This window comes from Rhipicephalus microplus, chromosome 2 (assembly GCF_043290135.1).
Source record: "Rhipicephalus microplus isolate Deutch F79 chromosome 2, USDA_Rmic, whole genome shotgun sequence".
Classification (NCBI taxonomy): Eukaryota; Metazoa; Arthropoda; class Arachnida; order Ixodida; family Ixodidae; genus Rhipicephalus; species Rhipicephalus microplus.
In genome coordinates, this window is record NC_134701.1 from 216,136,347 (window position 1) to 216,161,325 (window position 24,979).

The 24,979-nt window shown below is 41.5% G+C and overlaps 1 protein-coding gene and 1 long non-coding RNA gene across 2 annotated transcripts in view; both read right to left on the reverse strand.

The window, feature by feature from the left end:
• LOC142774843 (uncharacterized) overlaps positions 1–15,684 on the reverse strand; it is a 374,795-nt gene extending 359,111 nt beyond the window's left edge. The window contains exon 1 of the long non-coding RNA XR_012886578.1: positions 15,455–15,684. This is a non-coding gene — a long non-coding RNA (uncharacterized LOC142774843). The remainder of the gene's footprint in view (positions 1–15,454) is intronic.
• A 2,832-nt stretch (positions 15,685–18,516) lies between these two features.
• Positions 18,517–24,979, reverse strand: part of LOC142774850 (cell adhesion molecule Dscam1-like) — a 331,807-nt gene continuing 325,344 nt past the window's right edge. The window contains exons 25-27 of the mRNA XM_075875992.1: positions 23,104–23,170; positions 22,155–22,338; positions 18,517–20,059 (exon numbers count right to left, since the gene is read on the reverse strand). Coding sequence (XP_075732107.1) covers positions 19,930–20,059; positions 22,155–22,338; positions 23,104–23,170 — 381 coding nt within the window. The 3' untranslated portion in view covers positions 18,517–19,929. The remainder of the gene's footprint in view (positions 20,060–22,154; positions 22,339–23,103; positions 23,171–24,979) is intronic.

Below are 24,979 nucleotides of genomic sequence, written 5' to 3' on the forward strand. Positions count from 1 at the left end.
AAAATGAAGTTGTCTAGACGGTTTTCCAAGGCAGCCCAGTTTGAGTGCTTATGTTTACCTTTATAACTTTATTACGTTCGAGAAGCTTGAAGAACAAGTTATGGTACAGCTTGGTCGTGTATCAGCTTGTCGTTCTGTACTGGTATACGTACAAAAAAAGGCCTTTTTATATAACTGAAATTCACAGCATCTCGAATAGAAAAATATCAATTATATGCTGCTGAAGTTCACGAAACGCTAGTGTATTCCGCAAACCTTGTGTTCAAACGTGGGAACGTAAAACATACCTATGCTAAATAGGAAGTTCATGAAAGTAGGATGAAACTAAAATAGTAAGTAAGTAAATAGTAGTAAGTAAGTAGTAAGTAAAATATCTTTTATACATAACAGTGATAACAATAACTATTAGGAGGACGTGAATTGGCAGTTCCCGACATCTATGTGATGGGAGAAAGCCTAGCACACACTTGTTTGATTTTCGTATAAGTTTGAACGTGATGATGCGTGGACAGCTGTCAGAATCATACTAAGTAAAAACCTATAATGCCATTTTCTTAGTTTGGTAGAAAGAGAGAGAGAGAGAGAGATAAAAACAAAGAACAAAACGCAGACAGACACATAAGGAAACACAAAAAACTATCCACTCAAAGTTGTTGAGACGGGCCGGTAGTTCGCAAGAAGCCCAGTAATGCTTTCACCAACCTCTGTGCAGGGTAGCATACCAGATCCTAGCGTCTGGTTAACCTTCTTGCCTTCACCTCTTCTGTCTCTCTCTTCTAGTTTAGTAAGCCACGTGGCAAAAATGAATAGAAATGAATAGAAGCTCAGCTGCCGCTGAGCCTCTATTGTCGTTAAGGTTATAAATGCACAACACTGAGCCCCCCGTATTCTGTCTTTGCAGTGTTTTTCTTTTTCCAATTTTCACAGGTATGGCATAACTGTTTCTGCCTGCGTCAGTAACTGCCTTTGGCTGATCTGTTTCTGATTGAGATAGAAAGGGCAAATTAAAAGAAAGTGTAAAATTTTCGGCTAGCTGATTAGCACCTAGAAATGGAAAAAGGTGATAAAAATGAAGGAGAAAAAGAAAGTTTGCGTAGAATAGTATATTTATCGTCTTAATAGCCTTATTGAAAAGCAACACATAAGCATAATTAAGGTACTCACAACAGGTGAATCAGTCTACTTTTCATAAAACGACATAGCAGTGCCTTTAGCACCCTATTATACTTGAGAAATCCCAGTGGCTTGAGTTGATGTCGGTGTAGGTCAATGCCCAATAAATTTATGTTTTGTCTAGATCTAAACACGAGCTTATGAATGTGCCGATGCGGCATACTGTAATGAACGAACACAAAATACGTTGAGGTGAAAGAGACAAAATGTAAAATATGACCGTAGCACCCTTGCACCATGGAGCCATGTCGGCTGCTTTCAAAATGTACGCCTTCACCACTAACTTGGGTGCAATAAATTAAGCTTCCCCCCTGAGGACAAGATAGTAGAAAGAGATTTGTATTAAAACAGCCTATACGGCAAAACTAACGAGGTTATTCTATGCAATTGACTCTATCGTGAGGGAAAAATATATTGATACCGTTGCGTCATATACTTGCTTTAGCGTGGTTACACAGCTGCTGTCGTAATACAGACGTAAATAGCCATCATTGATGAAGTCTTCATCATGAAATAACAATAAAGTTGCTCTCTCGCTCTCATGAAGTAATGCCAACTACATTCGTGCTTATATAATTAATGTAATTACATTACATCATTACATTAATAATGTAATGATTATATAACAAGAATCCATAAATCAACTGTTTGTATATTGTCAGTTTAGGTGGACGAGGGAATATGTCGGTAGATTTTATGAGCAGGCACCTAATTCTATAATGGTTTATGACATATTTCAGTGAAAGCGAAATATAGATCTTGGTATTCGTAATAAAGAAAAAAAATTGTTTTAAGCAAATGACGAGGATGGCCTAAAAAGTGCGGTAACATGTTCTAAGTATTAGGAGAACAAGGTAGGCCCTAACGTCCCATTCTTTTTCGGTCATTTTGAGGTACCTTTCTCTCGGTGACTAAAAGGGATATTTACATATTCCGTGCATAATTTTTATTTCGAACTTTCCGACATTTCGACTGAAGCAGGTTTATTAAATTTTGATTGGTATTAAAATTTTTCCAAATATTGAGTTATTTCGCATCTATGAAGATCTGCAACACAAGAACTATACAGTGCATAAATTAAATTTTGATTCAGTAGGTGTAAACGTTCGTTCACAATATAAGAAAATATATCAACTAGTTATGGCGAAATGCATAGAAAATAATGGTATCTAAGTAATAAAACACATAGTTTTTAGATGATAAATTTTGAAGGTACAAAATTGATGAAACGCGAAGGCACTTAGGGAAAAACATCGTTTCACTATATTATTTAGTAGTTAAAAGCTTGGTAGCCATTTGCAAAGCCAATTTTTCTCTTTGGAAGATGTATTCGCGTATCCTTGGTGCCTCTCAATACTTGTCTTTCCTTTTTTTTTTGTGAGTTGTCACGCAGCTCTATCTAAAGTGTACCGCAGAGTATGGTCAACGCTTTCCAGCAAATTGACTGTATATTGGGATGGCTTGAATCCTACCATCACTAAATGCAAGAACAATATCCCATGTCACAGTCTTTAAGCATTAGGACCTATAGAAAGACAACGAAAAGTCTGTGACGCCATTCCCAAGAACTGCACATTTGCGCCGAGCAGTTGGCACGATCTATTTCGATCTAATTGCATCACAAATCATGGTCATACCTATGAGAGCACACCCGTGGTAGTCTTGCTCGTGGTTCACCTCAAAGGAAGCTGAAAAGGTTCACAGTTTCTCCGATGAAGAGCTTGTCGGTTGAGCGTTCAGTGCCTGAGTAGGTCACGAATATTTATTCACATATACAAAAGAACTGCATAAATTGTTGCGGAATTAACACTTGCTGAAGACCTTTTTTACCCTCTGAATATAAACTTATTGACAAGCACAAAAAATTTAAAGTGTATTAAAGCTAGCAGCTGGAGGTGTTCAAGGTGATACGCTTCGTAGATGAAAAGCGAAATAAAGGCAAACAGTGCCTTGGGACTTTTTTATAGGAGTTGCCTGGCAATTGCATACACAGAGCTAACTACTCATAAGCATTATTGCTTTTGTACATGAAGTTTTCTTTTTTTAGAAGCATAGACCGTAAACAGCAAGTGCTACGAGGGGCTTGCCCTAAGAGGTGCTGTCACTCAGTGCTTTCTACCGGAAAAGCTGGTTCTAGGCACAAAATTAATTTTTAACAAACGCACAGATATAAAAAAAGGGACACTCTTCCCGAATTGTAAAGAACCCAAGAAAAGTTATCATTTTTAAAATTTCTTTCTACCCTGTGCCCTTAAGGGCCCCGAGCTTCGGTGAGTTTGTGATGGTATCTTGGGCCCAACACAAATTATTACTTTGGGGAACATGCGATACAGAGCTGTAAAAGGGTCACATGTAATTTTAGTGTGCACGGGAATTCAACGACAAAGAAAACATATCTGAGCTTGGCGACTGTCTTGCAAGCCCCGCTTCACTTTTTCCTTCAAATAATGAATACCTACCAGTTTAGCATTACGTTTCAACCGGCATATCAGGCAATCGCGAACTTGTGCTTTAGTGATTTTGTTCTCCTCAGATTTCACTGACATGATAGTATAAAATGCGAAGCATTTCTTTATGTACTGCAGACACTTTGAACATCTATCTATCTATCTATCTATCTATCTATCTATCTATCTATCTATCTATCTATCTATCTATCTATCTATCTATCTATCTATCTATCTATCTATCTATCTATCTATCTATCTATCTATCTATCTATCTATCTATCTATCTGTCTATCTATTATCTATCTATCTATCTATCTATCTGTCTATCTATCTATCTATCTATCTATCTAACTAACTAATAACCCACGTCTGAGTGCTCTCGTGATCCCTCCTTTACCTTGGGGTAAGCAAATTCTAGTACGGGAGTTCGGCGCATATGACTCGCTGGTCGTGACATGAATAATATCACAATACCTTCATGTACGTTGTCAAATCTTTTCCACCAGACATGTGACGCATACTTGTGGGCGGGTATGTGCCATGGTTTTACGGGTACAGGCCACAGATGTTAAACTCGTATATCTACCACGGAACAGCAAGAACAGACACGGTAATTTTAACGGGTGAACGTTCAAAAAAAAAAAAAGCTGTCATCAGCAGTGTTGACCGGACGAATGCAAAGAATAAATGGGAGAGTGTCAGGAAGAATCAAAACCAAGCTTATGCGTGCCGATCAAGTGTTGTGCAACAGAGCCGAACAAGATTTCAGAAGTACTTATCAATAAGCTATAATCTTTGTCGAAAGCCAATTGTGGTTGCAATGCTGACTATCCCATTCTTTAAGCATTACATATGTACTCCTATGATACAGATGTCATGTCGAGTCTATTTCAATTAGGCACCATCCAATGAAGTTGATTTATGTAGTAGTGTCCAGGGATACAATCCTCGCGAGCTGGCCCCGCCGCAGTGGTCTAATGGCTAAGATACTCGGCAGCTGACACGCAAGTCGCGGGATCGAATTCTGGCTGCGGCGGCTGCATTTCCGATGGAAGCGGAAATGTTGTAGGCGTGTGTGCTCCGATTTGGGTGCACGTTAAATAACCCCAGGTGGTCAAAATTTCCGGAGCCCTCCACTACGGCGTCTCTCATAATCATATGGTGGTTTTGGGACGTTAAACCCCACACATCAATCGTTCAATCCTCGCGGGCTGTAGCGCTCTAACTAACTTACCGCTTCTGGTGTTGCTAATATTCATGGTGCTGTTGGCATCGTTACGCTACTGTTAGCAACTGGTGAGATAAAGCACATGTGGCTGTTTAGCGTATGTCTGGAGCGTGCTTTTGTACATATCTTTAGCGAAACTTTGTTACAACTTTATAACGTTTCGCTTAACAAAAAAATTACAACACAGTTAGCTTGCTTGCGCATGCTGCAGATAACATAGATTCCCAAGGTATACGTAGAACCTGCCGATATATTTTTATTTGCATTAACCATTTCATCACTTCTTAAACAAACTTTGTTTTTTGTCCCCTCTAGGCTTTTTTACTCCGAGAACCATTTGCGTGTGACGTTACATTTCGCTTACCGATTCTTCAGACCGCCATTGTCTTGATACTTATTGACAAGCTAGACAAACGAGATGAAAGGTAAACGGTTTGATCCGAGCCTGTTTTCCCGAATGAAGACAGCATCTGGAACGATCGCGATACCCAAGGCATTGTTTGCACTGCAAATACTCGCGAAACTAGTGTCATCATAAGGGCTTGTAAACGAATCGTATGAGCTCTTGACCTGGATCCCAATCGATAGCGCCTGTGGGCCGACAGCCGATTGCTCATTTACTCAGCAGACGTCCAACGTGAAGTGGAAGACACATGTAATCAGTGCTCATAAAGTGGCACAGTTTTTTATTAACGGCGAAATGAGAACATTCACAGACGTCATACATCATAGTACCGAAGCTGTCTCAAAATACCTAACCCTATATTTCTTCACTAAACGGCCAACGTGCGTCTGTATTTATTTCTGAGTCTATATTCGAATGAGATCAGAAAAGGCACAGGTTATACGCGGCTGCTGAAGTGGTCTACCGTTTAAAACTACAGCATAAATCAAAGTTGAAAATCGTGTCTTCTAGATAGGAGGGAGCGAAAAACAGTGTTTAATGAAAGACGAAAAAATAAAAAAAAAACACGCTGTTTTCTGCCTCCCGCCATGGGGACATGGCTCAGCGCCTTTACGAATGAGGAAGTGGATGTAAAGACGATAGGGAGAAGAAAGGAAAATAGGAAAAAAATGTCAGAATAACCCTGCAAGAGAGTAACTTCTCAGCGCAGGTGGGAGCTCGAATCCAAGACTAATTTATAAAGAGGCAAGCTCTCTAGGAATCGCAGACGTGAGGAAGGCTTGAAGGGCTGATATCTTCAACTGTGCAAGAAATAGCAAGTCCTCCACAGTTGTTGCACAGAGATCAAGCAGATGACAGCAGCTTGGCGTCATGCACAATTTGCTACAGCGTTTGTTATTTTGCATACTGGCAATTATGGCATTGTTGCTTCCCGCCTGAAGCTCGCTGCATCTCATGTGATGTTCAAAGGCCTTCAAAATTTGTGCACTATTGACCTAGAGGGTACCATGTGACGTCTTCATCATTTGACGCCACCGGACGACGCAATCGGGACATGATGTCATCATGGTAATGTCATAAAATATCGAGACATTTGACGTCTTTCCGAAGTCATGACACGACGTCATCAATGATTTAGGTGCCGTGGATATTTGAGACAATAAATTTGCCTGCCGGATTTCAATCGAGCGCATGCTCGAGGAGGTGTTCAACACTTTCTCCTTGACACATGAATAGAAAATAAATCAAGGACAATGCGTAATTGTTTTTGCCGTCAAAGATGTCTGAACGATCGATAAAGAACCCCAAGCAGTTTTTCTGTATTGTTTGCTGCTCAAACGCCCTCTCTGTAAACACAATTACAAAAGTACATTACGATGTACATATGTGGGGTTTATCGTCCCAAAACCACCGTATGATTATGAGAGACGCCGTAGTAGAGGGCTCCGGAAATATCGACCTTCTGGGGTCCTTTAACATTTCCGCCTCGATCAGAAATGAAGTTGTCGCCGCCGGGATTCGATCCCGTGATTTGCGGGTCAGCATCCGAGTATCTTAGCCATTACACCACACGGCGGGGCATTAGGAGAGAATGGAAGGCGCAATAGCGTTTCGGTTTTTTTTACTACCTGCTGCTGAACAAGCAAGAAAGAGATTAGTACGTGCATACTTTGTGAACATGTGTATTGCATTAGGTCCTACGTGGTCAAATATGCGCATAGTTTTTTTCGTAATGCTTGAAGGTTTTTGTTTATTTCTTTCAAGTACCTAAATGTCTTACTTCAACTATACTGTAGTAACAAAAAAGAACGCTTTTCTAATCACTCAGCGTAGCAAAAGCTTCATGTGTTCATCAAATGGCGGACGTACTACCCAATGCTGTCATGTAATAGAGACTAACACAAATGGCACAAAAAGCATTTGCATGTATTTCAGGCCCCTTGACGTGAAAAGAAAATGCTAACTTCATATACAACTGTATTTTGTACACTCCATTCAACTACCGCTAAATGACTTCTCTTTACCTACTTTACCGTGGTTCTCAAGTTAAGTGCAACGACCTACTTTTATGAAAATTGCAGCACCTCTAGTGACAGTAATTTAATGAGGCATGTCGTTTTAGATGACTCGTCTGTAAGTGGCCACTCTAGCAGGCATCTACTTGGCGAATTCCATCAGTAGCTTAGCACATTCACAATTATCCCTTTTCAGTTTGGGTGGAGCAAAAGCTTCTTAAGTGTCCCGCAAGAATGTTGCAACACTCGTAGGCAACCGCACAAGACTCGCACACAAAGCGAAATCGAAAACTCAGTGACAATAGTGACTACGTCGCACTGTGCTTGGCAATGAATCGCATGATTCAGCTCGAAGTGGCTATAGTATTCTTGCCGAATTTATTAGTTCATGTACAGTATGCAGCAGAGCCTTATTTCCCAACACAAACGTGGGACTGTGTTTTTCATTCCCGCATGCGTACGCGCATACGGGAAGGATCAAATATGCGCCACCTGTCACAAGCCATTAGTGCTGTTTCTTTGTTGTTTTTCTTTCGCTTTTTGTGGCCATTTGTTTAAACGTTCCATTGCTCCTTAACATTTGTCTTTCTTTTTTTATATTCTCATGAACGTTGAATCTATCGCTCGTTAACTTCGCTTACTCCTCTATAACGTTGCGAGTATCTTCAACCTCGGCGACAGGCTTGCAGCGTAGCCTTCAATATATCAATACGATTTGAAGATTCTCAAGGTTACACGAAGTAAAATGCAGTTGTGAACCTTATTGATGAGCTTAGGGATATAAATTATGATATGCTATATGTAGTGTTTTGGCATAGCGAGTGAAGAATCGAAGGACCCAAAGCAAGAACATGCATCAAGTCTACTCTAGAAGACGCATGTGCACTCGCACACACACAAACCAGTAGCCTAATAAACATTTTCTTCCGAGGAAAACGAGGAGGGTTTCAACAATAAGTGCATTTTCATGAGAGCGTGTATGGATATACATGCAAAATTTTAATAGAATTTTTGGAGAGGAGGGGAGGGAGGGTGAACTTTTTAATATCAAACCCTTCCTCTTCTCTGCGTTACGCTCGTGAGACACACGCATGCACATTTCATGCATTTTCAGCGCGAGAAAAACGAACAAAGGACGCAGACAAAGATGTGCGGATTAATAAAATGATCGCAAGCGTCTGGTTCTTTCTTTCTGGGTTTGTCTATATGCGCCTGCATTTGTTTTTCTTTTTCTCTCATGCGCCTAAAACGCATAAAACTTCAGTACATTGACTAGCTTAGAAAAGAACTTTACGTGCGCACAGGCATGCGCCAACATAAACAAACACACACACACAAATGCACGAAAGCACACACATATGAAAGCGGGCAGTCACTCACGCACGCACGTGTGTGTGTGTGTGTTTACTTGTGTCACACATTATGAATTATGAAGATCTTACGATTTCTCTAAACACTTTTTGACATTCAGCGAAGTCGATGACGTTGAAGCATGTCACAGAGAGAGAGAGACATAAATAGAGAGGAAAGGCAGGGAGGTTAACCAAGCTTGGCTCGGTTGGCTACCCTACACTTGAGGTGGGGGAAAAGGAGAATTATAGAACGGAAAGAGGCAGAAGAGAAGAGGAATAAGAAAGAGAAGCATAAATAGTCAGCTCGAGACTACACAGCACGGCCTCGCACAGTTCTTTCACAAGCGGTCGTGAAGTTTGGTAGTCCTTAAAAAGTACAAGAGGGCTTTCGTGGCTTTGCGCGTATGGGAAGCCGTTGGCCAAGGTCCCAGGATCTTCTCTTCTGTAATCGGCCGTGAATCCAGCTGACAGAGCTTGGCTTCCATAATACGTCGTTCGGTCTGGTATGCTAAGCAATGACATAGAATGTGCTCAAGCGTTTCCTCGCAGGTGCAGATGTTGCATGCAGAAGTGCTCGCCATTCCAAGGAGACGAGAGTACGAATTCGTAAATGCCACGCCCAACCTCATGCGACACAGTAAAGTTTCAGCGCATCGTGGGAGCCCGGATGGTACAAGTGAGCATAATAATTATGACGGTAAAAGGCAGCATGCGGTAACTCACGTCTAACATGAATGCGTACATAAAGTGATAGGCACATTATAATCATGAAGCATAGTGGTGAACAACGGGAATTACTAAGAACCGTCAAAGCCATCGGACTTCCTGTCAAATGACGAGTGAGTTCAGCAACGATGAACCTAGGTGAATTAAAGGTTAAAAAGTAACGTCTCTGCCGTCAGAGCGATGAAAATGTCACGTTTCGGGCAAAATAAATAAAAGCATTTCCCATTCCTCGACAGTGGGCCACGTCTAATTTCCTACCATGCAGGTATAATGTATAGCCGGGCAGTTGAAAGTGAGGCACTCACGAAACGTGGTTCTTCTTTTTTTTTCCACTGAGGCAGCCGAAATAATTCAAACATCGAGCACATCCACATGGCCTACGAAACTTAAAATTCATGTCAGGACCCTAGGCACTCAACGCGCACATGTCAGCTCATACCAGGACATTTATTACCTTCAAACCTGCGGAGCCATTTCTAGCTGCAAGCAATGAAAAAAAATATAGAAGTGGCACTTTCAAGAGATCGGACTAATAGTCCGCATAGGTTTTCCAATGATTGCGATTGAAAATTATGGCTGTGAATAAACAGTAAAAATGTATCACAATCTTTTCCTTATAAAGAGATGAAAGCAGTACTTTTCATGTCAGGTTATTGAAGCGAAAATGATCGCTTCATACGTTTCTTTTTTCTTTTTGATAATCACACACATATAATTAGGCAGCATGTAGAACCTCCCTTCCAAAAAGGGGTCTGTTTTTCGATTTGCTACTAAAAGCAAGGCATTCAATCATCCGGGGTTCTTAAAGTTTGTTACAGAGCTTCCAATCATACTCTCGCTTTATGTGTGCCTTTGAATATAGGAAAAATCGCCCGCATAATATACCAACTGCAAATGGCCGAAGGTTTCATGACATTTCCTTTCTTGCGCAAAAACTTTTTTTGTTTGGTCAATACTCCAGGGCTGCTGTGTAGCTGGTCTAGAGCTTTCGCTCAAAAGCACTACATACCAGAACAGCCTAACGCTATCAAAGTTAAGTTCAGAATGTTCCCCGAATTCCACAAAGTGAAGCGAAGAGCTGTGCGCGTCGACAAGCTCAGACTCGGAATATATCAGTCCGCTCAAAATTCTTCACAGCAAGGAGTACTAAGAGGCAATTACAGGTTTCAAATTTTCGAAACTCGCGGAAGCTGAAAGCCACGAAAGTTGCAGCCTTCCCATGATGGCGACGGTATAGTGTAAAACCGCTCAAGCGACAGACTGCATTCACATACGGTGTCTGTTTTTAAGCTCGTATTTTTTTCGAAGACCTTTCCGTCGGGACTTCAGACAGCTCAACCGTATGCAATACTTCATGACAACAGCTAGAGTAGAATGAAAAGCGTAGCGATTTTAATGTGTTTTATTCGTTTGCCTATTTCGAGAAACGCAAGTCGAATGGTATACGGGACATAAAACACGAGAAAAAACATCAGAAGGCTACTTAAAAAAATGAGGCATGACATCGAAAAGGCTTCCTCACTAGCGCAAAATTACTGCTTTCAGTACAAGTGATGAAAGTTTCTTTCGTGCCTTTTTACAGCGTCCCTGACTCGGTTTCATATGGATGTTCCGTTGATGGTGATGGATGTTGATGGATGTTCCGTTATATGAGAGCTACCGGCATCGAAATTCAGATGGTGTTCATGACCATTTTCAGACAGAAATCACCTACCGCGAACACGCATGGCACAATTTTTTTTTGGAATTTTTGAGCTCCGCTTCCTGTCGTCCGTTTAAGTTATTCTGTTTTCATCATTTCTCCTTTTAGGACGCGAAAAGACTTCGGTGTTGAGCGCCAGTAAATTGGGCCATTTGCCGATAAAAGAAAGTGTATATTTGAATTTATATTTGAAATTAAAAAAGAAGGTTTGGGCAATTGATTGTGAAAAAAGAATGTGATGCGAAGATACATTTATTTTTCAATATGCAGGCATGTGTATAATATTCGACGGGAAGCAGCTACGTAGGGTGTGTTGATTATCTGTGAAGCTCACGTTTTTTTTTCCCACGCCGTGTTTGCTGGGTGTTGCAGTGAATTGGGTTTGTGAAGTGAAGCCCCTGTCATCATTTCCGACACAGTAAAATAAATCCATACGAAATATTTTATCTCAAGCATAAGTTTAAAGAAAATGTATCTTTTTTCAGGGATAAATACAGACACCCTTATTCCGCATTAATCGGTAGGGGAAAATTTCACTAAATATTAGTGATATTTATGCAAGCGTCGGTGCGGTTTAATGATATCCCTTTTTGTCCTCGTTTTTTACGCTGTTCTTTTGCAAAACTTTCATCATTGCTGCTTCGTGTAGAATGGGGCGTGGTGAAGATGTTTATCTGTGCTCGAATATAGTTTCAGTAGCATTTTTTAGCGAACTTCGGCGACTCTGAGTCTGTCTATCTATCTATCTATCTATCTATCTATCTATCTATCTATCTATCTATCTATCTATCTATCTATCTATCTATCTATCTATCTATCTATCTATCTATCTATCTATCTATCTATCTATCTATCTATCTATCTATCTATCTATCTATCTATCTATCTATCTATCTATCTATCTACTTAGCCACTTATGAATTTTAGCTCTACTGGTCGTTTGAATAATTGCATCAATAACGCAATTGGTATGGCATAACAGGGCTGTATGACAAACATAAGTGACTAGTCATCCCATGACTATTATGATTTGTATGTTATGAATGTCATGATTTACATTCCATGGTCTTGGTGCTCTTGCAGTGGTCTCGTTCACATGACATGTTGCAAAACTGGTATGATATGACGTGACTGCATGGCGAACACAAGCGATAGACCCTAACATGAAAATAATGACGTGTATGTCATGTAAAACATGACTACATGCTAGGCTCATGATGCGCTCGCAGCCGTTTCGCTAGCTTCACATATACCAAATTTGGTATTACAGGACATGAATGGATGACGAAGATATGTGACTGGTGAAAACATGATAACCATCATGTGCGTGTCATGTAACAACAAGAGTACATGCTACACTCACGATGCGCTCGCAACTATTTCGCTAGCTTCACATATACCAAATTGGGTATCGCGTGACACAAATGGATGACGAAGGTAAATGACACCTCAAAACAGGATAATAAGGACATGCGTGTCATGTGAAACATGACTACATGTTACGCTTCTGGCGTGCTCGCGGCTGTTTCGCTATCTCCACATATTCTAAATTTTGTATCACGTGACGTGAGCGGCCGACGTAGGTAAATGACACGTCCAACCATGATAATCACAACAAGTAAGTCATGTATGGCATAATTTACGTCTGAATCGTAGCGTTGTGCAGATTTCAAGTGACCTATCAACTTTTCTCATTCGTGCTTCGCATATCATCGATTCTCACTGTGCTTGAAATCTGCCACTTTTTTTGTACGATAGTCCCCGTAGTTCACGAACATACTCATGTTGTTATGTTTGAAAGGAATATGTCCCTGCAACGCTATAAAACTCAAGTTCAAGAACTCTTGGACAGCTTTTAGTTTAGATAAACAATTTTGATTGGGCTAAAAATGCAGTTTTGAAGCAAAAAAACAGACGAGCCCTGCACTAAGTCAGGCAACACTTTAAATTACAAAACAGAACTATTCCAAAGCCAAGAAAACGGTTGTTTTCAAGTCTTAGCTAAGTGATCTGCGGGTTTTCTTGGTTGTGTCAAAGTCGTTGCTAGGCTTTATATAGGTGGTGCTAGGTTGTCCCTACGTTGGCTCTCAGTGCAGAGGGGTTCGGTTTGAATGACGTGGTGTTCACAGACACGAAACTAATGTTCAAACTTCAGCGACAAAAACTCGTCCTTAAATCAAGTACTCACACCTTTGGTAGATCTAGCTGCATGTCATTGTTGGCGTACGGTATTCTATTACTTTGGCATGTTTTCGTAGCCGCCATCGCATTTTCTTTTTCTAGTATTATTCATTGAACGCCCTTAGGAAAAGCAAGTCGGGACGCCCGAGCGGTGATCGCAATCAATTAAAACTACATCGCCGCAACGGCTTACGTTCAGCGTCTGGTATCGGGACAAGGCTGTGCGCATGCGCATCCTTTCATACTCGCAGCCACGTCTGTTCACTCGATACCTTCTTTGCGGAGAGGAGAATTTCATCTTTTCTGGGCTGTTGCAGGAGTGTACGAAAACCGACGTCACAGCCTCGGCAGTGAATTTTTTTTTGTCACCTGCACTAAAAAGAGCCCAGAGATGACTATGGCTGCGCCCATAGAGCTTTGATTGAAGAGGTGGATAGAGTACCAGCTGATTACACGTAGCGTTTTGTGGTAGTGGTGTTTTCTTTGTTCATTACGTCATGCGTTTCATTCGGGGTGTAGCGTCGTTATCATCGTCTCCGTTGTTTTTTAACCATCGCGCTGCGCATCTCACGGAGCTCATGCCTATAGATTAAGGCGCAAGCACACTAATAAAGCTCACGCACCTGGTGGTTTGGCAGATTAGAATAAAGTGGTGAGATCGGCATGGCCCCGTCAGCTGCCTTCACGATGTCTCACGTCTTGTCTCTTTTGCTACAGAGACAGACCAGACGTGAAGGCTGACGTGAAGAGTACGCTGGCTGTTTTACCTATTTATGTATAACTTATTTTGTCCTGCAGTACAGTGGTGCTTCATTCAGCGTTAGGTGCATTCCGTGCATGATGTCTTTAGTGAAAACGCTTTTGGTGGAAGCGAACCAATAGGCCATTCGGTGACGTACGACGTCAGACGGCGCAGCAATGCAGATTTAATAGGGAGGTTTAGAATAACGTTCACACGTGTTGCGGACGTTGCTTCAGTTGTGGGCGCCATTTAGGTTTTATATAAAATAGCGTTTGCTCCCCCTAGGAACTTTCGCCCCGACCGCAAACCCAAATGCACAGAAGCTACTCACAACACTTCTCGGGCCTCGTGGCGGGCCGCGATCAGCGCACGCTATTTCGAATTTTCTCTGGGCGGGCCACGAACGCGAGCGGCGGCTCGCGTTACGGCGCATGCGACCGCACCGCAAGGGCTCGCGGTGCGCAATTCTAAACCTCCCTATTATATTGCAGGTCGCCGGTCGTGCGTCCCGTCTCATTTTGCTGATGTGTGCACGTACTCGAGGTCTTCGGCTCACCGCCAGCGCTTTGCATCATTTGTTGTAGGGATAACTGTTGCGTTTATTTTTAGTGAACCAGTGGTTAGTAGCGGCGTTTCCCAATTTTTCGTGGTACATATATAGTATTTATATTTTGATTATAGCTTCTTGGTTCTTCGAATATGGAATTACTTGCTTCACAGCTTCACAGTTCAAGAAAATGAAACCACACGAATGGCAGTGCACGATAATCCCAGTCTATTGTTATTAGGACTTTGTGTTCGAATTTTTGCCTGTATTCGGACCATTTTGATTGCGGTAACAAATAAAGTGAACCTTTAAGTGAAAATTCGCCATCGATGTCATTGTTGACTTAATGGTCGTCAACATGCTCAAGCGTGATAATATTCCAGCACGCCCCCTCTCTCGCCCTGCTAAGGCCGTAAAAAGCACTGCATGCACTTGCAAGCCATCTGCGACAGCTGGAAAGCTTCGGCGAGTCGGCATGGCTGTTCGCTTCTCGTTTTAGATCCGCCGGCAGTCCCGCATTCCCGTGCGCGCCTAATATTGCAGCTTCAGTTAACTTTATGAAACGCAAAGCAATCTAACCAGTTCGCTCGCTCCAGTTTGCACTATTCATCTAGTTCTCTTTGTCGTCGACTGACGTGTGCTTGTGTTCCCTTTTTTGAGCAAACACCTTGTTCGCTAATATAATTAGCCCGTGAATACTACAATACATGGGGCTTATTAAACTACGAGAGATTTTATCGCTGCTAGGTGCATTCGTTCTTTTGTCTGGAAGATTAAACTGGCTGTTCATTCTTTCACGTTGCTTCAACTGGTCCACGTTCATTGTATTCGCACATAAGCGTTCTGCTACTCATTCATATACAATGAAATGACGAACCTATTGTTTTAAAAGTAAAAACCCCAAGCCAATAAGGAAATCAAACGTCACTTACTAGTGTGATGCCGTTGCCTTAAAGGTTGCAGTGGCGGTATCACGTACTCACGAGTCCTGTCCCAGACGAGGGCGTGAAACACATGGGAAACTCCCGAAACTTCAATTCCTTAGTTACTGGTTTTTACTGACACCTGGCTTTCTTCATGTGGCGTTCCTTGACGCATGTATACCATGCCATTAAACTGGCGGGAAAAGCTTTAGCATAAAACGCACTTGTGAACAGAGTGATAAACATTCTACTCTTGCACAGTGATTTAAAGCAAGCACGCTTAATCTCGACCCCTGTCGCCAACACTTGCCGCAGACCACGCTCGGCTTCCGCATGGCGATAAGGTAGCTGACGGTAACGCCACGGCAAGCGATACTGTACCGAGAGCATCCGATGTCGGCAGGCCAAAGCGGTTGAGCTTATTTATTATTATTATTTCATGTTCAAGGTCCCAGGGATATTTTGACGCTACCTCCAGCGAACACTGCAAGTTTGATTGATGTGAGGGGTTTAACGTCCCAAAACCACCATATGATTATGAGAGACGCCGTAGTGGAGGGCTCCGGGAATTTTGACCACCTGGGGTTCTTTAACCTGCACCCAAATCTGAGCACACGGGCCTACGACATTTCCGCCTCCATCGGAAATGCAGCCGCCGCAGCCGGGATTTGAACCCGCGACCTGCGGGTCAGCAGCCGAGTACCTTAGCCACTAGACCACCGCGGCGGGGCAACACTGCAAGTTTTAACACACAAAGTTGATTAGACTGTGTCAAAGAAAATTTAAAGTCACGCCACACTGATTTAGTGGTTATCATGCTTGGCTGCTGACCCGAAGGTCCCCGAATAGAATTTGGGCTGCATCGGCCACATTATCGATGGAGACGAGAAGGCTTGAGGCCTGTCTTCTTAGATTTAGGTGAACTTAACAGAAATCCAGTAGGTCGTAGGGGGTCAAAGTTCAGCTGGTCGTGACTATATGGCGTCTCTCATAGTTATATCATGGTTTCAGGAAGTTAATAAAGCCCGTCAATTGCCTCTAAAATTCGGCGCCGTCGGCCTTAATAGTGGACCAAAAATCCCAATTCATGAAAAGAAGAACAATCATTGTTCAAGCCAGAATAGCAGCCAAATATTCTGCGTGGCATTTCCATACTACAGCACAAAGCCACAGAAGTGCGTTTCAAACTGCTTCGGAGGAAAAACCTGTAAATTCAAGTCAGACAGATAACAACGTAAGATATGAAACACTTGCGTGATGAGAGCGTATGATAGCGCTAAGTGACAATATCTGATTTCCATAACAAGTTGGTAGTTGAAAGCTGAGTCTAATACAATGTGCTATATTTCTTCATATTCATCGTCATTGAGCCCACAATTACTAAAATATGCAGCTACCAAGGTGCGCGCATCATCTTAAAAACATTTAGTAGCTGTTCAGGGTTAACAATAATTCTTAGAATTTCGCGTTCCAAAACCCTCGTTTGCTGCGCGTCTTTTATCGTAATTATTTTAGAACTGTTGGTAATTCGTGGTGCAGGCAGCGCTGTCATGTTCGGTAAGCTTCGCAAATGTTTAAGGAAATTCTGGCCTTATTACGCACAGGACGTGAATATAGTTTTGTTTAATGCACAGCTTACGCGCACATCAGTGCTAAGTCCGGAAGGTTCGATGGCTGATGCGTTCGACGACGGCCGACGCCCTGTTTGCAATTATGAGTGCACAAAATGAATAGCTTGTATGCTTCGGGTTTTCCTTTTGCTCGCAAAGTTCACTTAAATAAAGCGTTGCGTGTTGGCAATTACTCCTGCACCCTTCTTTAACGTCACAATAACCTGACAATATGATTATTCGCACGCCGTCGTTGAGGTTTCCGAAAATTTCGACAATGTAGCGTTCTTCTAGGATACAAGTACTCGATCACCTTGCATTTGATATTGGCTACTTCTCAACAGTATTTGCTGTACAGGCGGCTTAGGAGAGTTAATAATGACTGATGTCACGCGTTTATACTGTTCTCTCTTTTTTTTTTTGCCCCGCCGCGGGGTCTATAGTGAGTAAGGTACTCGGCTGCTCACCCGCAGGTCGGGGAATCGAATCCCGGCGTCAGCGGCTGCATTTTCGACGGAGAGGAAAATGCTGTAGGCCCGTGTTCTTAGATTTGGGTGCACGTTAAAGAACCCCAACTGGTCAAAATTTCCAAAGCCCCCCACTATGGCGCCTTTTATAATATTGTGGTGGTTTTGGGACATTCAACTACAAATATCAATCAATATCTTGTCGCCCTTACCCAGCATCTCTACCTTGATATGCCGCTGAACGCACCCGAAAACGCGCCTGCCGACGTGTAGTTGGTGCCCAACCATAAACGTTCTGCTAGAATCGGTTGCGTACAGGCCCGTGCATTTTTTATGGCCCAGCCATCGATACACAAACGGGTAGGAAACTTACTGTGAAGCTCCTGGGGAGGCCCATTGTCAGGTTGCCATCACTGTTGTTGTTACCTTGCTTTGTTTAGAGAATATAATGCTAATGCGGTCACCTAACACGTTCTTATCTTTGCGCATTAATGTATCAGGGTAGGGTCGCATTTTTGCTTCATAGACGTTTTAGTACAGATGTCCAAATATTTAACTGTCATGCGTGGGTGGCAGTTTTTTTTTTCAAGGCATCTTCAATATAAGGCTGAATTACGTTCTAAGAGGGCTGTAGAGGATTCCGCGTCCACAAAGCACACTTCAGAAATAAATTTTACGCACTTTCTTTTTAATATATGGCACTGGCGGTTAGTATAAAATTTCCTGCTGCGCACGACAGTTAGAAATTTGGGTGGTTGTATCTATTTTAATATTTTGCAGTATCCTGATTGATGCTTTGAAAGAGCTACGTGCAAAATGCCTATCCAACATTTATTACGGCAGCTCTTTCAATGTCGGCAGTTTCTGCACTATACCATAGCAGCTTCTACGAATCTTTGTTGAGCAGCAGAGGGCCGTGAACCGTAGATCTAACGGTACATATTGTATCTACATGTTCTGAAATTAATACTCTCTACAAAATAGACTACAGAAAGGTATTCCAACGTGATTTATTTTTGTCAACATTGAATGGAAAATATGGCTTCTCTGTGGATTTTATATAAAACAGAACATAAACCTCCTCATTCTAACGTTGAAGTATTTGGACATCATATATACAGCCTATAGTATAATATAAAACAGAGACCTGCTTTTCCCCCCTAAAGGCTCACTTACGACGTTATTACTTATGCATCTAGTACACATTAAATTACACCAACGATGACGTAATAAAAACAAACACGTAGAAAGCATCGCGTAGCGTATGAGAATATTCACTGCAAAACACGCTAATCAATGCGTGACACATACACGTATCACACAGCCAGAGCTTGTTCATTTACTCCTTTGAATAATTACGAAAAGCCCCATAGCTTCCAGACAATCAATGTGTATATATTCCCATTATGTGATCGCTGGTGCATTTTCAAAAAGAGAAACAAGTGCTTTTGCGAAATCGTATACGTAGTTCATTTCGTAAAAGGCGCCATCATACTGTGAGAGTTCCTTTCTTCGTACGAACACCAAAATTTCATTTGAGACACTAGTAACATAAGAATGTGATCGAAATTGCTGCACGTTAAATGCTTTCTTTCCCCAGTATGCCTACAGTGAAAGACTATTTGTAAAATAGAATCGTGAGACATATAAGTTGTGTCCTTAGCCAATAGAGCACAATGGCTGAAGGAAGAATATGATGCCTGGAATGGTGTAAAAAGTGATTGCAGATTACAGGTACTACACAAGTTACTAGTGTTAAAACAAGTCTTTTAGTTATTGCCACGTGACCAAGCTACACCACATAAAACTCCGACAAAAAAAGTTTTCTTTTCCGTCGTAGCGTATTCATGCATGCCCTCTCGATAGTAAGTTCACACCAATTATAAAAAAAAGCCACTCGTTAATAGGCATTTACCTATAAAAACAAACACAGTGTTGATTGATGAAGCTTATTGAATGATGTCTTGTGGACTATATCTTTGCACAAGTCAATTTCAATTTCTAGAACAACAACTCCAGCAGCACATCCACGCTCGTTTACAGAAGAACAGAAACTGTTCCTCTTCTTCGGGCATGTAATGAATTCTCTAAATCGAAAAATGGGTCAAGTTTCCAAAGTCCGAACTTTGCGCGCCACATTCAGTGTCAGCAGTCCGGCGCGTCGTTCTCACTATCGCTATCACCTATTCAGAGTCACTCCGAACATCTTACCGTAAAATCATGGCTAACACATGGTGACTGCCACAAGCGTACAGTTCATTGTCCATTGGCATGATTGGCAGCATGTTCGCCACGAAAGAGTCCCGCTTCATGGCACACGTGATCACTTTCGTTTTCGAGCAGCGCTCAACGAGGCACAAGTAAATGACAGCCACACTATAGATGCATCTGTGGAAGGGTGTTATTCCTATCTCTGCATGGCGAAGCGTCTTGTGGGCATGTCACACTCGGCCTCGGACAGTTCGTATGCTTCGACACCGGTCTCCAAGACACTGTCTTTCGCACTCATTTGGGCCTGCTTCAGCTCATCGGCGTACCTGCGAAGCGTTTTATGCATATGATATTTATTGAAACGAAAATTTCTTGAACACTATGCGGATGGCTATTTCTTTTTGTCTTAAGAAATATCAGAACAAATTATGTTGATGTTCTTGTTAGGAAACAGTAGCACGCGTAACAATACGAAATAACGAAAGGTTGAACATGGAATCTCTGATTCTTTTTTAAATATCCAACTGTTTCGCGTGTTTTAACACTGAAACCTATAGTAACCAACCATTTGTAAAACCTATCAACCCCTTCACTATGCCATGCATGTAGTATAATAAATACCAATCTAGCGACAGTATGGGGAACCCGCACACCAACCCAGGCAAAGATAGAATGCGCTAGTATAGAACTATTATTAAGGTGTCAGTATGCCAATACGTGCTATCATTGAGCTTTTAGATTGCTTTTTAGAAGCCCAGAGTAGAGTAAAGTATGAAAATAAAGTAAATTTAGGTTTTTTTGCCTATTTTTACTAATATGGCTTTTCCCAACAATATTAGGAGCCTAAGTCTTTTTTACGTGCGTAATTGAGCAAGGCATAACACGTTTTCAATGCTAACTGACCAGCGGCAAGGCTTTCTCTTCTCAAACTATGCAGAACCTGAGCTTTTTGCGTGAAGTGTTTTTTTAATCAAAGCTTGTAGTTTCTTCATGCTTATCAGCTTTAAAAAGTGATACGATTACCTAAATGCACACAGCGCAGTTTTTTAACAGGCCTGGCATTTGCCGAGTTCGCTTGCATTGTGTATGTAAGACAGACAGGGGATGCGGTTCTGCATGGTGCATTTCTATTTAGTGTAGTGTCGCTTCTGTTGTTTTTGTTGCAGCAGAAAAATATATTCTCACTTTGACAACTCAAAGAAACCGTTTAGAAAGTGCAGTATACTTGGCAATTGACACACTTGGCTGTTAACACAAACGAGGCCGGAATCACTCATGCGGGTGCACTTCCGTAAGTATTGCTTTGTGCTCATATTACGTCACCGTAAGAAGAAAATGTTACCTGTGGTCACTATGCCTATAGCTTGATTGACGTGGAGCTTATATAAAACGTGATTACGAGTAGCTGTGTCTGCAAGAAATACGGGAGAAATATGGCGCTCGCCGAGAACACAATTTATCGTGTCCATCGAGATGAAAATTTTCAGAACTGCTCTCTTTCAAAATATTGTAACTTTTAAAAATGCCTGCATAGAACCAGCAGACGTTCTCAAGGTCGTTTAGTGTATCACCGAAGCGCTACACTGTGTTATCATTTTTGAGGTCGATCGCCATCAATAGCGGTTCACCAGAATAAGCTAGGGAATTATGAAAACAACAAAAGGAAAAAGGAAATTTGTGTGATAACCATATGATAAGCTACTAGTAATTAAATTATTCAGCATAACTTTATTTTTGATAATGCGTGAAATAAACTTGTTTTTCATCTCCAAACCTCATTATCAAAAAATAATGTTTTGTTAAGTTTGCCACATTATCAAAGAACTTCTTAAAACAAAAGGCTGACTTTTGCCACAATAAACCAAACATTATTACGAAGCTACTGATGTAAAATAGAACATGTATGCCAGGTAGTTTCCATTTTTAGAAAGATTTGGTTGCAAAATAATACAAAAAAAGTGGTTTGCTTTGTTCAAAAATGCAAAATTGAAAACACAGGTGTAATACATTTGCAATTGTAGGTTCATTGAAAAAACAAATACCAATGAATAAAATAAAATAAAGCATATCTGTTTGTACACATCATTTTCAGCGAAAATTGGCCTTGAAGAAGTCTTAAAATGCACGGGAGGTGTAAGGTTTACTCTACAGCCTTAAGAAATTCGGTCCCCTCAGCATGCAACCTTTGAAAATCTATATTGAAGCTTGAAGCCCACTCGTTAGCGGCAAATAGGTTGTTGTAGTGAGGAAAAGTCGGGTGCATGAAAAATTGCTGCTTATGATAACGTGAATGCATTCTTCTCGGGGATATACGCGTACATATTGCATCATACCCGGTAAAACAGTGCTTAACCATCCACATTGGACTAAATTTAGAGCACTTCAAAACTAAAATATGATGTGCCTTTCGTCCACACCAACCTCGACAGCTTGCGAAGTTTGTGCTCAGCGTAGAGCAGTTCTTCATCGTGATTTCTCCAGTGCTTTTTCTTGGGTCTCGAATAAACGTAAGAGGCGTTTCCGTTGGGATAGCTTTCGATGATGTTCCCGGCTTGAAGGGATTTTCTGAGGCTGCTGCACTTTTCTGGTGACATGTATACTATGGCTGCGTAGCAAACAAAAAAGTGTGCTGGAGAGTTTTGCAAGTATACAAAACGTGTGCTGCACAGTTTTTCAAATAAATCTATGGAGTATATTTAAGTTGAGTGAACTGCGGAATGTGCCTCAGATTATTTTGGAATCTAATGTGTATGAACAATGGCCTCTAGAGAGTGAATGTACAGAGTTTTTTCCATGAAACTGCAAACTTAAAAGATCGAAGAAGCGTTTGCACGAGTCACATTGCGTATTATAGAATAACCTGTCATAGGGTTAGTTGCTGTCTAAGCTGTCCTAACTTGTCGTTCCTGGTATGAGCTCTCAAGCTTTGCGCCAAAATTATGTCTAGCATCTTACGTGCGTTTCCGAAAGAACTGCAAAAAGTATAAGAAAAAGAGAAACAGCGCAAGAAGATACCACGAAGCACGATTACTACACATGTATAATCATATGGCAACAAAGTTGGCTTGTGTATTCTTGCATAAATGGCGTTCTGGTTCGAAGAACATACACAGAACCCATATGTTACGAACGGCGAGCAGTTCAGCAAAATGAAGTTAGAAGAGCCTAATGGCTAATACAGAACGTTTTAACAACATGCATAACAGAGAACGCTCTCATGCCTAAATTTCATCGAGTATTAGGTGTCGCTTCCAGAAAATAAATTAGTGTGGCTATTAGAGGAAAATCAGGTAATTAAATGAAATAGATGGCAATAAAATACCATGAATGAGTCGAATGAATCTAATTATCGGCAAGTCCTATTTCTCACCAGGTTTAGAATAGATGTGTTTCTCAAAGCGCTCTGTTGAAGACATCAACTCATCTTCTGCGTTCATCTGTAAAAAAAATAAGAAATCAACATATTGGAATGTGTAAACTGTATGTTTAGACATTTCTTATAGCCACATGATGGCCTTATTCGAACCTTTACTGCCGAGTGTCGTGAATTACATACATACCAAAAAAACACCCAGCAAGCAAGTCACGAAATGCGTGACGCTTTATTGCCGGCAGCCAAGTCGTCGGCAAAACGTAACTTTCAGCAAGAAAACCTTAGCGCGTTCTCGTCTAAAGTATGGTGTGACCAAATATTTTATAGCTGATGGCACAGAGCACAAAGCAGGTGCTATATAAAGCTTACACATCGTTCGTTTTTGGCTGCGTCACGTATGTTCAATCGTCAATAATTTTGTTTATTCGGTGTGTACACACCCAAGACTTAGCACACGATATGTTATGCCGTTCGGAAGTACGTTCTTGTTGCAAGATAGTCGCTTCTGAGGCATATCGCGAATTCATGCCATACCCAAAGGTATGCACCAAAATTGATTTTTAGATCATTTTGTAACGGGGTATCAATTTAAGATTGCTTTGTAACGCTGAAAAACGCAAAAATAAATTCTGTTTTGTTCCCATAACTCATTATTATTTCATTAAAGGGTTAAAAACAAACCGTAAAAATTGTGATTTAGTTGTTAATCAGCCAGGGTATGTTTATAAACTTCAAGCATGCTTGAGCTTCGCCTTGAAGAAGAGAACGCGATTAGGCAAGAGGGCCCGGTGCATGTCGGTGCACATCGTCTTCTCAATTGCTAGCCTAGTTTCAGTTCTACGAGTATACCGCAACTGTGCCATGAGGAAACGATCGTCTGTGGGCTTAACACTGGCCGTTTCAAACTATCCTAGTATGCCTCCTGCAAGCACCGTTACGCATTGCCTACTACATCCTAATTCTTCCTTTTGCGAATCAACTACGGGCCCCCTACGCACGCGTAATGATACACGTGAACAGACGCTGCTGCTCAATCTGTTGATGCTTTTGCTGGTGATGATTATTGCGAATGTCTGCCCATTTTCTAATGAGCGGGCCATGAACACACCCACTCGTTGACGAATGAACGTGTTTCGATGCCTGTCGGGATTCTGATGCGTTTACCAGACCTCTCTCAAAACATGACATTTCTGTTCGTTTTTTTTGGTGCAGTTTTAACCAATGGCACGGCTCACGTGCTTATCACGCAGATGACCTGAGTCCCATTCTGACTGAATCCGAACTTGCTATTTATGTATTTGGCGTACCTAGAATAAGCGCTCACAGGCAACGCTGACTTTTTCACTCGCAAACAACAACAAAACACCAGAGTTTCGAAGCGGTGAGCTTTTTAACCCAATTACATCCGAAATAAACTGTGACTTTATATAAAGGACTGACCTCGTAAACGTACGTTAGTTATATATTAAGCCACACTAGTGGCTGGAACAACTGAATAATGGTTACGCTATAGCACGTATAGCGTAAGCATCAAGGCACGCCCTTATAATTATCCAGTAAGCTTACTGCCAGCCGCCACGAAACGTGCATTTGTATGCAGCAGCAATCACTGGCGCATGAGAGGCTTCCCGTGCTTGACATGCAGCTTCATGATTTCGCATAATTTTAAACTTATCTCTCCAGGTGATAAGACTACCTGTTTTTTTTTTGTTTTTAAGTGACAGCTAATCAGCGCATCAAGTTTCTAAAAAATGTTCTCACTGCATTCTCTGGTCCTGCACTTAATAATCGAAATCTCTAATACACATACCCTCATGTGAGTCATGCGTTGAACATCACCTGCATGCGGCACAGGTGTCATTGGCGTGCTGTC